This window comes from Sapajus apella, unplaced genomic scaffold, assembly GCF_009761245.1.
Source record: "Sapajus apella isolate SASKATOON/1434 unplaced genomic scaffold, GSC_monkey_1.0 scaffold34, whole genome shotgun sequence".
Taxonomy (NCBI): Eukaryota; Metazoa; Chordata; class Mammalia; order Primates; family Cebidae; genus Sapajus; species Sapajus apella.
In genome coordinates, this window is record NW_022436974.1 from 22384889 (window position 1) to 22401364 (window position 16476).

Genomic DNA, 16476 nt, shown 5'->3' on the forward strand with positions numbered 1-16476 from the left:
GAAAACACTCCCTTCACATTTCCAGACATCCTGATTTAAAAACCGCTGCGTCATACAATGAGGCTTTTTCATACATTATCCCTTCACCACTGTTTCTAAAATGCAAAGCAATTTAATAATCTGAGTGTTCACCCAAAGTTCTGTCCTGACTAAATGAATGAGGAGGCAGAAATAGCCATATTGTGACCTAGGTGCTATTTTTTATTCCCCATCAGAAAACCGGAAGGGGAGCCAGGGAAGCCCCACTGCTGTCCTCTGTGGACCCTTCCTTGTGTGCGAGTCCATCTGGGGTTTCAGGCTGAATCCTGTTTCGAAGCCCTGAGCACTGGCCATCACATAGGACTAAAGTGAAAATGAACTGAAAGTGTTTTGTTGAGAGAGGGAATGAATAAGCAGAGAAAACAACACAAAAAGTGTGACCCCTTGCCTCATCATGTTCAGACTGGTGGTTATACTGTGGACATGACTGTTTTGATCCATTCTAGCTTCAGGGAATAATAATTTTTGTGATATTTGTCTCTAACTCTTGCACAAGACTTTACAGTTTGTAAGTTGCTTTCATATACATTTGACAAGTGAAGAAACTGAAAATCAGGTTAAATAAAGTGACCGAGATTCTGCAGCATGAAGGAGGCAGAGCTGAGACTGGAAGTCAGGCTATCAGATTCCGACTGCCGACTGCGGTGATAAAGAGCTTTCTGGCCTTCGCAAATTGGTCGTGGAGGCCAAGGTTCATTAGCTAAGCTCTCAGCACTGCTACATCACCATCCTGATCAGTGGTAGTCGATGGCATTTTAATGGAAGCCAAATAACTCTTTCTGTTGGCATTCTCAGGCAGCTGGAGTTTTTGTTTTATGATAATTAAATACCATCATCTTTCATATCTGACAATCTTTGGGACCCAGTTAATGACTGCAGTGCACGCTAGGGTCATCATTAGCTCCATAGCAAGGAGACCTTCGGGCGCCTGTCTGCCATTTGCAGGGTTGGATATGGGCACCCAGCCTGGCACCCTTCTTGGAGCCAGAGCTGGCCTTTGATCACAGGGCTATTAACACGATTGAGTTCCTCGCCTGAACCAGAGCTCTGAAAGTTTATTCCTTTTTCTCATGAATGTGATCTTATAAAAGACTAGTGGCAGATTCCACTGGAATCTTTCCACTAGGAAGGCACCCTGCCATCAGTCTAGGGGGTGCTTCTAGCCTGTCCCCGCCTGGTTCATCCTCCATGTGGCCACCAGAAATCTTCCTTACATACTAATGTGACCCCTTACCCACTGGATAAAGGCCAAGGTCTTTAGCCTGGCACCTCCAGGCAGTGACCACCTGGGCCTGCCCCAGCATCTCCATCTCACCCGCAGCCACTGTCCTTGCACAGCCATTTCACACTAGTTATAAAAAACTGTTCCCAGCTGGCCTGGCTTCTGAACCCTTGCACATGCATTATTTACTGCCTAGAATGCCCCTCAGACATAGGTCACGTGTCACTTCTCACAAACCTTTCCTAACTCTGACAGTCAGTCTGGCAGCCTCCCTCCACATCCCGTGGTGCCCCCTGGGGTTGTGGCGTAAGCTGACAAGGATTATAGTGATGGACACTTGGAAAGTGCTCGGTATGTGGCAGGCCTTGATGTAAGCACCTTACCTGCATTCACTCATTGAATGCACACAAAGAAGAATGCTTAACGGTAAGGTCTGTGGATGCAGACTGCCTGAGTTCAAATTCTGGTTTCACCACTTACAGGTTTTGAAATCTTGAGTAATTGCTTGGCCTTTATGTGTCTCAGTTTCCTCATTTACAAAATTGGGAGTAATAATGGTACCTTCTTTTTTTTTTTTTTGAAACAGAATCTTGCTCTGTCGCCAGGCACTAGGCTAGGGTGCAGTGGCGTGATCCTGGCTCACTGCAATCTCTGCCTCCTGGGTTCAAGCAATTCTCCTGCCTCAGCCTCCCGAGCATCTGGGACTACAGGCGCGTGCCACCACACCCAGCTAATTTTTGTATTTTTTTTTTTTAGTAGAGACGGGGTTTCACCATGTTGGCCAGGATGGTCTCAATTTCTTTTCCTTGTGATCCGCCCACCTCGGCCTTCCAAAGTGCTGAATAGTACCTTCTTTCAAGTGGCATTATAAGGATTAAATAAGCAAAGTACTTAGACAGTATCTGGCAAGTGGTAAATACTCAATAAATGTTAACTAACTTGCGATGATGATAGTGATATATAATTTTATCATCAGCAGTTTGTGTAGTGTCTGTTTGTATATCCATTTTCTTTACTAGACTGTAAGCATCTCAAAGTCAAGGACCGTGTTTGTTTTATTTCTGAATCTTGATGTATTTAACCTATGGTAGTCCATATTCCTTCTCTTCCTTTTATTGCCATTACTATAATACATGCATTTTATGGATGAATGACTAGAGGCTCATGGAGGTGAATGTAGCTAGTCAGAGACAGAGTTAAGGCCTAGATCTCTGAGATCCCTGAGCTCTGCTGTTGTATCTTTGCCAGCTGTCCTCCCAAGCACTTGTCAAGGATGGGGCTTATCTTCATTTTTTAATCCATCAGGTCTCTGCGTACAACAAAGGGCTGTTTAATATTCCTGGCTGATTAAATAACACTGGGGCCGTCTCCTTAAGGCACTCCTTGAACCCAGGGCAGAGAGGTATGGATTTGGGTAGCAGCCCTTGCCTAGTTTGCTCTGAGATGCTAATCTAATGCAGAAAGGAACTTTCCTCTTTGAATACGTGGTGAGCCCATGTATCTGGTTTTGTTCTGAGTGTCAGGGCTACAGCCATTCTCATTAGCTTCTGAACTACAAGTTCAACTACAGGCACCCTCCTGAGACTGGAGCTCCTAGGAGCCAGCAGGTTGTCCAGAGTGGGATTCCATGTAATAAAAGAGTATCACACTTCTGTTAGATATTTTCCTGTTCTTCCTTTCTCAAGGTTTTTTGCTTTGGAACCCCTGTTGTAAATGCTGAAGAGTGATCACCATGGTGATGATTTAGGGCTTTGCGATTTATTCGTTCAACATGATTTTATTGTAATTGTGGAATTAATAGTTACCATTTTTCAGGATTACTATATTCCAAGCATGGCACTAAGCACTCACATACACTGTCTCTTTTAATTCTCACAACAATCCTAGAAGGTAGACATTATTTCCATTTAACGACAAGAAAACTAAGGCTCCACAGAAGGTAAGTGACTTGAAAGTCACACAGCTTCTAAGTGGCAGAGTCAAAACTTGAACTCAGGGCTCTCTGACACCATAGCCAAGTCTCTTTCTCTTACCTACGGCTCTGCCCAGCACTCTGAAGGAGCCTCATTATGATCTTGATCCAGGGAGATACAGCCAGGAGGCTCTGCAGTTCAGGATTTTTGTGCATCTAAAATGAAAATTGTCTGAGGTATGGAGGATACTAGTAACTGCAGATATATCCAAGAAATTGTAGGAAGCCAAGAAACTTCCTGGAAAACCAGCCTTGCAAAACTCAGATAAGCGAGTGAGCTTTACTGACTGTGGTATGCACAAATAACAGTAAAATGACTCACATTTGGGCTTGATTCACAGATACACGTGGTAACTATATCTGCATGAAGAGGGTATAAATTGGAATTTACAGCACTGCTTTGCAAGTGTACCAATGTGTACTCCCAGGTAGCATGAGAGAAGCAACTGCTTCTGCAGACAGAAAGCCCAACTACCTGAGCGGTTCTTTCCCCGGCATTCTGTAAATATTTACTGAGAGCCTGCCATGGATTAGGCCCAGCTCTGTGCAGACACTGGGGATAGGAAAAGGAATGACACATGGGTCTTTCCCTCAGGGTTTATAGGAGTTGATGGTATACTTGGTACCTGAGCGGACCCATGGCTCTTTATCCTCCAGAAAGTGGTAAAGTAAGAAAGTGTGCCCTTTCACAGACACACTGACCAAGGAGCGAGGAGATGTGAGAACTTGTAGGAAGCAAAGAAACTTGTTCTTGGAGATCACCCAGCCAGTAAATAGAAACTAGAAGAGTCCTCTCTTAGGCCGTATTTGTCTTGTTCACTGTTTTATGCCCAATACCTCGTGTACAAGACTTGGCACAGAATAGGCATCCAATAAATGCTGAATGAATGACTTGGTTCTGAGATTCCCTCCAAAAGACGAGGGTGCGTATTAGGGAGGGGATAAAAGAAACTCCTCTGAAGCCTCTCACCTCTGCCTTCCTTCCTGGCCATAGGAGCAAAAAGAAGAGTCCATTCAGACCAGAGGAAACATTTGCTCTTTTAGAAGGATACATTTTTTTCTGGGGTTTGTGAGTGAAGCTTTCATTGCTGAGCTCCCAAATATAGAGCTTTTCCTTTGGGAACCTGGGAAAAATAAAGGTCCCCTTTCTTAAGGTTCTCAAGCTAGAAAGGGGGAGGGAAGGGAAATAAAGGGTCTGGCCAAAGCCTCTGCAACTCTGGCTCCAGGCAAGTTAGTAAAGACCTATGTAGACCCATGGTCTAGTGGGCCCAGAGTGGTCTACTATGGTTTTTTTGCACATAAATGTACCCCACATGAACCTCACTTGCTTGCACTGACAGCTCAGGCCATTCACATGGCTCTTAGTTCAATAAACTTAATTGAGCATCTGCTCAGTTCTAGGCTCTATGATCACCAAACACAGAGAAGACAATACAGGGACTTTCACACCTCCCAGGGGAGCAACATGGGGACACCAGCATGCATGCTTTTGGGGAAGAGATGAAGGTGAGAGGTCTGTGGGCATTCAAGAGGAAAAGGGAACTTTAGAGAGGGTAGACCAAGGAAGTCTTTCTGGATGGGGTGGCAGTTGAGCTAAGCTTCAAAAAGTAGGAGGATTTGGGCCAGCACATTCCTTGTCCCCATAAAAAACATTTCTTGTCCCCATAGGAGAATTTCCTTTTAGCAGTCAGTTTTTAGACCTTGACCAGTGATCTTATAGTTTCATCATTGCAGGACTTTTGACAGTCCTTCTGAACATTTCTCAGGCCAGAGCCTGGTGTCCCCATTAGTCACAAAGCAAATGTCTGTAGGTTTGCCTGGCCCAGACCTCGGATGCTACTCTCTTCACTGAGGATCTTTTTCCTGCATTTAGCCATGGACAGACAATCCAGGAGGTGTCTGAGTTTTATGCAAAGGCACCATGGCTTGGTAAATTGAATTTGGCCTTTGTGTTTATGAGAACCACTGACTAGTTTTGTAAGCCTCAGTGTCCTCATCTGTAAAATGGGAATATAAATACTGTCTCCTAAGGGTTGTTGTAAGCATTAGAAAAGTTAAGTGGAAGCACACATTGTAGATGCTCCAATACATGGCAGAAACTGTATCAATTAAGTAAAATGCCATGAGGAGGTTGACTCCTAGGGCCAGGGAACGAGCAAGGACTGGGTCACACTTTTCTGCTGGCCTCCTGCTGACCACTGGCCAATGCTCTGGTGGACTACTGCGAGCAGCCTGAAAGGCCAAGGCTGGGAAGAACATTCAGTCAGCCCAGGAGGCTGCTCCTGCTGCTGGCTTCTGTCCCAGGCTGTCTGTCTGTCTCCATTAAAGTGCTACCTGAGGACAGCTGGACAAAACAAATGACGCTGCATATTCTCACCTTCTTCCTGACCTGTTCTCTGAGTGGGACACTCTGCCTGGGCAGGTTGTATTGGCTTCCAGGTTCTCTGCCTTCCCAGTAAGGAACATCCCTGCTAGTTCCCTTCTTGTCCAGCACTACAGCACTCCATATCTTCAGGGGGTACCATTCACATTCTGTCACCTTCCTGGGGACCCTCCTTCTGCGAGCTGAGGTTTCGGCTACTCAGATGGCCTCAGCACATCTCCTGGCCTCGGCGGAAAGGTGTGGCTGGAGTGGAGGATGCATGATGGAGCTGATGGGATATGAGGCCCGAAGAGAGCTATGGATCAGATTCCAGAGGGTTTTGTATTAATAGGCCAGGTGTGGGCTTTATGCCAAAAGTAGCAGCTTGTAATAAGGAAGTGATCCACTCAGACGGGTTTCTGTTTCTTTCTCCCTTCCTCCCCTAAATCCCCTTTCCCAAATTCCCCACCAGATTTGCTTTATACCTCTTTGGCATAAAAAGTTGGCTTACTCAAAAAACAGAGTGATGGGTCTTACCCTAAAAAATCCGTAACACTAATGGTGCTTCATTCTTGACTGTGCTTGACAGTTTCCAAAAAGCCTTCTCTCTATCCAAGGAAGAGCACAGCCTTTGGAATATTGCTGTTCTCTCTGATTCTTAGTCTCACCTATGAAATACAGAATTCTCAGGAGGAACAAAGAAAGCAGAATACTTCAGAAATATTTCTTTCCCACTGATTGCCTCATTTGATCTCACAGTAGCCCTGTGATCCCCAAAATAAATTATGTCCCCTATTTTACAGATGAGAAAACTGAGGCTCAGAGAGATCAAATGACTTGCCCATGCCCATGTGGTTAATAAGTGGTGGAATCTGGGTTAGAATCTAATTTCCTGGCCTTGTCACCTACCCTGTAATATCATCCACTTTGAAAGACGAGGCTTTCTGTAAGCGTAGCTTAGATGGGTGGTAAAGATTTACCTCCATGACTCGCCTCATTTGTGGTATCACTAGAAATTGTATTTGCTTGCTTGCTTTGCCAGTAACACCCAATCAGACACAAACTCTTGGGCACTTTACTTACCTGCTCCAAGTCTACATTTTTCATGTATAAGTTGGTGATAATACCTGTTGCTCTAAACAATTAAAGGGAATAAATAAAGTCTCTCAGTGTTGTCATCTGTAAACTGGGGATAAAAGCAGTCCCTACTGTGGTGGTTGTGAGAATTAGCTGAATTTACACTTGTAGAGGGCTGAGAACGGGACTCTGGCACATTCAACGTGCTCAGTAAATGTTAAGAATGGTTTTTAACCACCAGACCCCAACATGGCTCACTTTATAAAAAAGTCATCTTTCTCCTAATGTGGCTACCCCATCTAAAATTTCACCACTGCCCCCAATGCACAGGCCACAGTCCCCTTCCTGGCTGTATGTGCTCTTCAATTTATCACCATCTCAGTGAACTGTATGTTTTACTTTTAAAACCTTGTTTGTTTCACTTACTGTGTACCATCGTATATAATCAGTGGTTCTAGAATTTTAGTATACTTCAGAGTCACTTGGAGGGTTTGTAAAATCAGATTCCTGGGTCCCATCAGGGTTCATGATTCAGTCAATCTGGGGCAGGGCTTGGGAACTTTCATCTCTAACAAAATTCTCAGTTGATGTTGAAGCTGCCGGTCCTTGGCCACACTTTAAAAACCACGTCCTAAAAGCATGAAAGAAACAATGTGAAGTGGCTGATATGGGCCAACTTGTCTTTTTTATGTTGCTTATTGTTTCGCTCCTCGACTAGAATTTAAGCTCCACCGGGTCGGGGATTTTTGTCTCTTCAGTTGGTTGAGGTATCCCTTTCACCTAGAATAGTAGGTGCGCAGTAAACATAATTGCTGATTGACTGCATCAGTATGGATAATCTGCCAGTGCCCACTTCTGTGGTCTTGCTCAGACCCCCGTGGCTGCTTTTGCGGCTGAGGGGCAGCGCCCAGCTTGCCGCCGCTGACCGCCGTGTTTGTGCCCTAGATCACCCCGGCGGCCTGCAGAACCACCCGCGGCTCCGGACGCCGCCGCCGCCGCTCTCGCACGCCCACACCCCCAACCAGCACCACGCGGCCTCCATTAACTCCCTGAACCGGGGCAACTTCACGCCGAGGAGCAACCCTAGCCCGGCCCCCACGGACCAGTCGCTCTCCGGAGAGCCCCCCGCGGGCGGTGCCCAGGAGCCCGCCCACGCCCAGGACAACTGGCTGCTCAACAGCAACATCCCCCTGGAGACCAGGTGCGCGGCTGGCGGGGCGGGCGAGGCTGGGGAGGGCGGGCAGCCGGGCCTGGGCCGAGGCCTTTGGCTGGCGGGGCTGTTCAGTGTCCCCAGATAACGCTGGCCGGAGGAGCTGGGGTCGGGTGCACGGTTTAATGGATGTAGTTCTCCGACTCCCAACATGGGCTTTGGAATCCAAGAGACCTGAGGTCCAGTGCCAGCCTGTTGCTTACCAAAGATGTAACCTTGGCCAAGTGGCTAGACACCCCCCCCCAAACCCCGTGCCTCTCTTTCCTCGTCTACACAACGGCCATGATGTTCGCGGGACAGAATTATTAAAGCAGATGAGAGCTAACGTGCACAGGTGTGTGACAAGATAGCAGGCTCTCAGTCCGGTTTGACTCGGGCCCTCCTCTGCCTAACTACATGATTCTACCACCCTGTGCCTAGTGTCAGGCCCGCCTGGCCTGTGTCGGCACTCAGCTGTCAGTCTCCCCTCCTCTCCTCCTTCCCTGCTGTGCTCGCCTTTATACCCAAAGCCCCAGTAACCCCTAGCATGTGTACATCAGCTTTGGGTGACAAGGGTTTTCCTGTGTGTGACTTTATGTAGTGCTCATACCTCTATGAAGTGGGTATTAGGATGATCACGCCCATTTGGGAATTTGGAAGCTGAGAATCAGAGTGGGTCCATCACTAGCTCATTTCACATAGGCGATTGAGGCACAGCTAAGACTTGAACTGAGGTTCAAGGTCAGACTCCCTGTCCAGTGCTGCTTCACCTACACCCAGCCGCCTTCTCTGGTCGGGAATCCCTCCACCCTGTTCCTTCTTCCAGCTATTTTGGGCAATGATTTTGTCAGCTCAGGGACTTAAGTCCGGCTGAGTTCTGTAGCCGTTCTCCTTCCCTCTGCTTACACGCTGTTTTTCCAAAATGGAATTTTTTTAATGGTTATAAAAACCATACAAACTCACTGGAGAAAAGGCAGAAAACTATAAAGACAAAAATTAAGATTTACCTATAATCCTACCACTCTGAGATAAGCACCGTTGACCTTGGGGGCACAGCCTTTCCCTTTCTCTAAACTGTAGATGAAGTGGAACTGCTTTATCTTCTACCCTATTTCCTAAAGTAGTGGGGAACATAGGTTTTATTTTCCAAAACTCCTGTTGTTTATCTTTGAAGAGAACAAAGGTCACGCCAGATTTAAGGAAGTAAAATTAACCTGCATGTGGAAAGTGTAGCCATCTGACTGCCTAGCACATAACTATGGTAATGGTAATGGCACATCGAGCTTGTGGAGGCCAATAAGAGAAAATCAACATTTTGTGCCATTTTACTCCTGTAGAATTGTTTTCCCGAAAGCAAAATTCTCAGAGATGCGACCCAATCAGCTTCCCCACTCCCGCCTCCAGTCTCTTAATTTGTATTGTTTCTCTTGACATCCTTTAAAATAGTGTGTGATTTTTCCCTGCATGCCTCCTTTGTGCTCATCAGTAACAGAGCAGGATAATTATGTGGCAGCCCGCCCAGGGTAGCTTAATCAGATCTCCATTATTTCCAGTGTGCTCACTGAAAGACCAAACAGGACTGGAAGAAGGCAGCCAGTAATCGATGGTTCTGATGCTCTGCACGGACCACAGTCATCACTCCCTCTGCTTAATGTTCACCTTTCCCACTTAGGATCAAATTAGAACTTCCTACTCTGAGTCTCCAGGTTTTTCACGGAAAACAAGAGAGGATGAGCAGCAAGGAGGTTTTCCTAATAGTTAGTTTGAGTTGCACAGGTGGTCCCAGCTCATGTCTCCTGCCTCAACAGCCAGTACTCACCTGCCTTTCTGATGCTCTATCCTCCCACATCCATTGCTGAAAACACATGCAGCTTTTGAAAAAATTTATACCTTATTCCTCAAATAAGAAATGGTCATTGTAAAACAGCTAGACAATGAAATAAGCAAGAAGAAAGAAAATCATTTATATTTATCACCAAAAGGTAACTATTACTAACATGTAGGTATACTCACATAACACCATTTAATGTACATTCATACACATATATAACATTATGTATGATATATTATGATATTATATATATTTAATCGCTATATGTATGTACATGTATGTGTACATTATCCCAAATGCCAGGCCCTTTTGTGCATCTGTGCCTTTGCACGTAGTCTTGCACAGCTCCGCCAGAGTTGCTCACCTTCTCACTTAGTGGTCTATCCAAGTCCTACTTATTCCTGAAACCCCAGTTGAAATGTTTGAGGAAGTCCTCCTCTGTGACCCCAGAGTTCTGTGCATCCAAGGATGACCTAAAGCCGGAAAAGGTGCTTAATACAGTGAATACACAATTAGAATTCTAGATCTTGATGCTGACCTTTAACTGGTTGAGGGCACAAAACTAACAAGGTACAGTTTAGGAGGGATCAGTGTCAAGTCTGCCAGACAGAATCATAAGCTGACCTGCCTGGCAAGATAGGCGGAATATGGCCTTCAAAGTCAAAGGGACCTTCATGCCTACCTTAGCTTTAACCCTTACTAGCTGGGCAAGTTCCCTGACATCCCTGAACCTTGACTCCCTCATCTATAAATTGGGATAAGAATTCATGCCACTCAAAGAGGTTGGGAGGAAGTAAATGAGATATATAAGAAGCACACAGCATAGTGCCTGGCATTTAGAAACCACATTATAAAAGCTGTTCCCCAGTTTGTCATATACATCTTCTCCCCATATCAACCCTGTGAATAAAAATGTCATTCAAAAAGTGTTTCTTGAGCTCTTACTCGCCAGAAGAGTTGAGAGGAAATAGTAGGTTCTACCTCTTCTCTACTTTGGAGAAGTAAGTTTGGCCTGATGTTCTGAGGGCACAACTGATGGCCCATTCACCATAGTGAGTTCAAAGCACAGGTTTTAGGGTCAGACAAACACTATCCTCAGAAACGCCACCCTAGTGCTCGCTAGCCATGGACCGAGACCTTAAATTTCATCTTTAAAATAGAGAAAATGAAAGTCACTTTCTGCTATGATTATCTATTGTGGATAACAAGCAAATGACCCCAAACTTTAGTGGCTTTGGAAACATCCAGTTGATAATACTTCACAGTGTGAATCAAGAGTTCAGGAAGGGCACAGCTGGGCTATCCGTCCACTCCCCATCATGTTGACAAGGGTCCATTGGTGGTATGCAGCTGGCAACTGGGCTCATTTGAAAGATCCAAGATGACCTCACTCATATAATTGACATCTTGTGGAAGGATGGCTAGAAAGCTGGGCTTGGCGGTACTCTTCTGTCTCAGTCCATTTAGTGTTGCTATAAAGGAGTGTCTGAGGCTGGGTATTTTATAAAGAAAAAGAATTTATTTGGCTTACAGTTCTGCAGACTGTACAAGAAGCATGACACCAGCATCTGCTTCTGGTGAGAACCTCAGGCTGCTTCTACTCATGGCAGAAAGCAAAGGGGAGCTGGTGTGTGCAGAGATCACATGGCAACAGAGAGAGAGAGGTGGGGAGGTGCCAGGCTCTTTTTAACAACCAGCTCTGGAGCGAACTAATAAGAATGAGAACTTGATCCCCTCCCAAGGTGGGCATTAATCTACTCATGCGGGATCCACCTTCATGACCCAAACAGCTCTCAATAGACCCCATCTCCAACTTTGTGTATCATTTTTTTTTTTCCTTTTTGAGACAGAGTGCTGTGGCATGATCTTGACACACTGTAGCCTCAACCTCCCAGGCTCAAGTGATCTTCCCACCTCAGCCTACCAAGTAGCTGGGACTACAGGCATGTGCCACTTCCATGCCCAGCTGATTTTGTTTATTTTTTGTAGAGATCAGGTCTCACTGTGTTGCCCAGGATGGCCTTGAATTCCTGGGCACAAGCAATCCTCCTGCCTCAACCTCCCAAAGTGCTGCTTTTACAGGCATGAGTTACCGTGCTCAGCTGGGTATCAAATTTTAACATGAGCTTTGGGGGACAAACATCCAAACTATAGCATTCTCTCCTTCTCAGGGCCTCTCCACATAGGCCTCCTAGCAGGGTAATTGTACTTCATTCATATTCAGTGGCTCAGGGCTCCAAGGCACTGAGACAGGAGCTAGTGATGCTTTTAAGTCTTGGCCTGGAAATGCTATAATGTCACTTCCACAGTATTCTGTTGGTCAAATCAGTCACAAGTTGGCCAGCTTCAAGGGGAGCAGAAACAGACCCCACTTCTTTTTATTTTTTTAATTATTTTTTTAATTTTTTATTTTTGGTGCCGTGACTCGGATCCCACTTCTCAGTGAAAGAAGTGTCCAAGAATTTGTGACCATCTTTAATCCACCACACCACCTCATAAGGCTGTTGTAATAAACATATTAAGATAACATCTGAATATGTCTTCACATACAGTAAATGCTCAACTACTTATTATGTAGCACTTTATTATTCAATAAATATTCACTGAGGGTCCACTATGTGCCTACCAGGTAAGATGTTTAGGAGAGCCGACTCTCGTGATAGGATAAGTGCTGTGACAGAGAAAAGCACAGGGAATATGCTCCATTTTAATTGCCCTGAAATCCGCAGCACACAACACAAGGCTTGCCACAACGTGGTAACTGCGTGATGATTATTAACACCGGTGAACTAAATGAATAAATACATATACTTAACTGAGACTTGAGTAGGGAAAAAGAAAGCCTTCCTAGTAGACTGGTACAGCTCGAGTCTCCCAGGCAGACGAGGGGAGGAAAAGAGGGCCTGAGACGGCACAGTCTGAGCAGAGGCCTAGAGGCCCAAGAGAGCAGGGCCTAGCTGAGATAGCTGTCCTAAGCAGCTTTTGCCCAGCCTCGCCAGAGTGGGAGCCTCTTGATGCCAGAGAAATAGTCATGGGTCCTTTCCTGATTGTCAAACTCAGTCTATATTGAGAGTCTAGAATTAATGGCTGAGCAAAAACTAACAGCTGGTAGAGTGACCAGGAGGGATTTAGATTTAGATTTCATGAAGGCAGGAAAAGAAAGGCCAGCAGAAGGATGAAGAAGAGAGAGGGCTCTGGTAATCGGGCTTCTTTCTCTGCACCTGCTGTACCTCTGGCAATCTCCAAGGTTAACTGCGACCCCCAGTGAGGATCCTGAGCCTACCTGTGGTCCCTTTGAGCTGGGATAAGATGTTGCTTTAAGCTTCCACAGGTGCATCTGTGATCCGTTCTGGAGGGGGCCATATGTTTAGGGTCCCCCAAACCCTGATCCACTTATTTTGTGTTCTGCAACATCAGACACTTAATTGATTTCACAGGGACTGTCTGATTAATAACCCATCTGGCAGAAGGCTGCCAGACGTTGACTCCAGCTCCTGTCATCTCAAGTCTGATAGGGAAGCCTGGGGCCCATTTTGTGCTCACACTAAATTTGGGGAACAACCCTGCCCACCCTCAGGGATAGGGGCCACCGTGGTGGTCTCTAGACCAGCCCTGGTGTGGTTCCCAGAACGGCACCCACAGCGTTGCAGAGAATTGGGACGTACAGTCTTCCTTGTCATTCAGTGATTCAGTCACAGACATGCAGAAGACACAGCCAACTGTTATTAAGAAGCTTGAGGTCTCTTGAAGGAGACAGCCCCGTAAATGAATGAAGACAGGTACCATGACTGATGTTGTGACAGAGAGAGTCCGCTGAGCAGAGCAGGGGGCGCGATACCCTCTCTTGGAAACAGCAATAGAGAGAGCCCTTACTGGGAACAGCCAGGTGCCATTCTAAGGTCTTGACACAGGTTAACTTTGGTCCTCACAGCTGTTCCATAAGGTGGGTATTGGGGGTCCCCAAACCCACCAGGTTTGATGATTTGCTAGTGGGACTCACAAGACTCAACACATAGTTGAACATAGGTGTCATACTCATGGCCCTGATTTATCACAGTGAAAGGCTGCAAAGCAAGATCAGCAAAAGGAAAAGACGCCTGGGGTAGAATCTGGGGCAAACCAGGCACAAGGTTCTGGGGTCCTCTCTCAGTGGAGTCACACAGGACGCACTTCATTCCCCCAGTAACAGGTTGTGACAATGTGTGAAATGTTGCCAGTCAGGGAGGCTCATTAAGGCCTCAGTTCCAGGGTTTTTGCTGGGGGCTGCTCATGTTGGCACCCCCTGCCTGGCAAGTACCTGGATTCCAGACTCCCAAAAGGAAAGCAGTTATTCATCATAATTGTTGAGGCACGCTGAGCCAGCCACTCTCATTAGTTAATGGTGGCAACGCTCCTGAAACCTGAGTTCCCAGATGCCAGCCCAGGGCCTCTGTTATAAGCAGGCCTTGCAAAGGATAGCAGTCAGGGCTGCTCTCTTCACTCTTCTGCATATATAGGTAGTCGTATTCTCATCCCCATTTTAGAGACAAAGAATCTGAAGCACAGACAAGTTAGGTAACTTGCCTCAGGTCCCACAGCTAGTAAGTGGCAGGACCACGGTCCATCCCCAGGCTGGCTGGCTCCAGGGCCCACACACCTAACCACTATGTAGTGCTGTCCTCCTGATTGTTCAAAGTAGCTTCTCCAGGCATCCATTAGTAGGAGTCTGCAGGGGAGAAAGGAATTCTTAGCTGAGAGATAGCTGGGCAAAAGTGAGTTTGGCCTTTTGGAGAGACAGTAAGTAGTTTGAAGCAGGAGCACAGGGAGTCTCTTCAGGATGAGAGTAAATGGAGATCAGCAATGGAGGGTTTGGGCTGCACGAAAAGGGGGTTGTACTTTTCCCTGTGGGCATGGAGGCTGTGGTGGTAGATGTGAGGGTGAATAGCTAGCAACATCTTTTAAATCAGAGGGTGGCCTTTTAGAAGGATGACCATGGCTTGGAAGACCAGGTAACTGGTTTATTTTTTTTTTCCATTCATTTGTTCAAATGCCAGCCCCATCACTAACTCTGTGTGATCTTGGCTGAGTCACTAGGTCCCTGCACACCTTGAGGTCTCAGCTACAGAATATGGGGTGTGATCCCTGCCTGTCCTGCCGCAGTAGGTAGTTATGAGAATCAGATGCAATTGTGGCTGTCCCAGGGCTTTGTGGGTGGAAACAGCCCAGGACAGTGGGCTCACTGTGAGAAGGTGAACTGTTGAACAGGGCATTCCTGAGGAACTACTGGCCTCTGCAGCTTCCTGGCCACTTCCTTCCCAAAAGCCCTTTGTTCTGCCCTTGGGAGGTGAGCTCAGCCTACCTTGAGTCGGACACGTGGGACTGGAGGCCCATCCTGTAGGCAGCTCAGGGGCTGGTCCAAGGCCTCCCCACAGGCTTAGAGGGGACCAGTTTGTCACCTCTTTAAAAACAGCACACCCCTTAGCTAAAGGTTCCTCTCCAAGTACTTAGGAACCTCCTTCCTGAGAGGCAGCTCGGGGCTGTGAGGTCAGAGAGATCTGGTTTTAAATCCCATCTTCACCTTCTTTTTGCTGTATGCCGGGCACCTAACCTTTTTCAGCCTTAGTTTCCATATCTGTAAAATGAGGTAATAGCACCCACCAATGTGAGGGTCAAGTGAATCAGGTGCCCGTACTTGACCTCTCAGCAGCAGTAAACAGGAGACCATGCAGAACTATGACCCAAGGTCGGCTCAGCAGCTTAGGGTCCTCATCAAGAGAGGTAGGCATTTGTTTCTCAGAAGAACTGGACACCTAGAGTCTTGGGGAGTGGGTGGATAGAAAATTTGGGAGGGTATCCTTTAACTGGGAGTCAGGACAGCTGAGTTTTAGTTTCAGCTCTGCCGCTGACTTGCTATGGGTTTGGGAGCAGGGCACATGTCTCTCTGGGCCTCAGTTTCCTCATCAGTCAAATGACACCAAATAATTTGACCCAGATCTAAGTTTTAAAATTATAGAACAAGACTATTTAAAGGCAGTAGCAGCATCTGAATAGCCAGAATATCCTTCCCTTTCTTTCTTTCTTTCTTTTTTTTTTTTTAAGGCAGTCTCGTTGGCCCAGGCTGGAGTGCAGAGGCACAATCACAGTTCATGGCAGCCTCAACCTCCCTGGGCTCAGGTGATCCTCCTACCTCAGCCTTCCCGGTAGCTGGTACTACAGGCACATGCCACCACGCCTGGCTAGTTTTTGCATTTTTTTCTAGAGAAGGGATTTTGCCACGTGGCCCAGGCTGATCTCGAACTCCTGTGATCAAGCCATCCAGTTGCCTCAGCCTTCCAAAGTGCCAGGATTACGAGTGTGAGCCACTGCACCTGGCCAAGAGCCAGAATTTTCAGCAAGTGCTCCTGTCTCCCCATATTCCCAAGTGATCTAAATAATTAATGTGGACATTAGCATGAGTGTGGAAAGCTCTTTCAGGAGTCCAGGGCACCGTCTTACTCTAGAAATCTTTACTCCATTGCATCACCTCTTCCCCTGTCCTAACAGATCTGTACTTTTAGAAGATAATTGTCCAGTCTCTCTCTTTAAAAATAACTGCTTCTTTTTAAACTCTAAAAGTTAAAATAAGAATCACCGTTTTTCCAGTCACTTGGAAATCCCTGCTGTTAACATTTGATCTTTATCCTTTATGTCTTTTTTCTCTGGATGTATTTCTTTGTTTATTTCTAATGGTTTTAAGGTATGGATTTGACTCTATATCTTAAAACGGGGTCCCAGACTTCTGACTCAAGCCAGACTTCCAGGGAGC

At 46.3% G+C, this 16476-nt stretch overlaps 1 protein-coding gene across 12 annotated transcripts in view; it reads left to right on the plus strand.

Moving 5' to 3' along the window:
• TENM4 (teneurin transmembrane protein 4) overlaps positions 1–16476 on the plus strand; it is a 3057282-nt gene that overhangs the window by 2803483 nt on the left and 237323 nt on the right. For all 12 annotated transcript variants that reach the window (XM_032296006.1, XM_032296008.1, XM_032296015.1 and 9 more), the window contains one exon: positions 7618–7873. In XM_032296006.1, coding sequence (XP_032151897.1) covers positions 7618–7873 — 256 coding nt within the window. The remainder of the gene's footprint in view (positions 1–7617; positions 7874–16476) is intronic.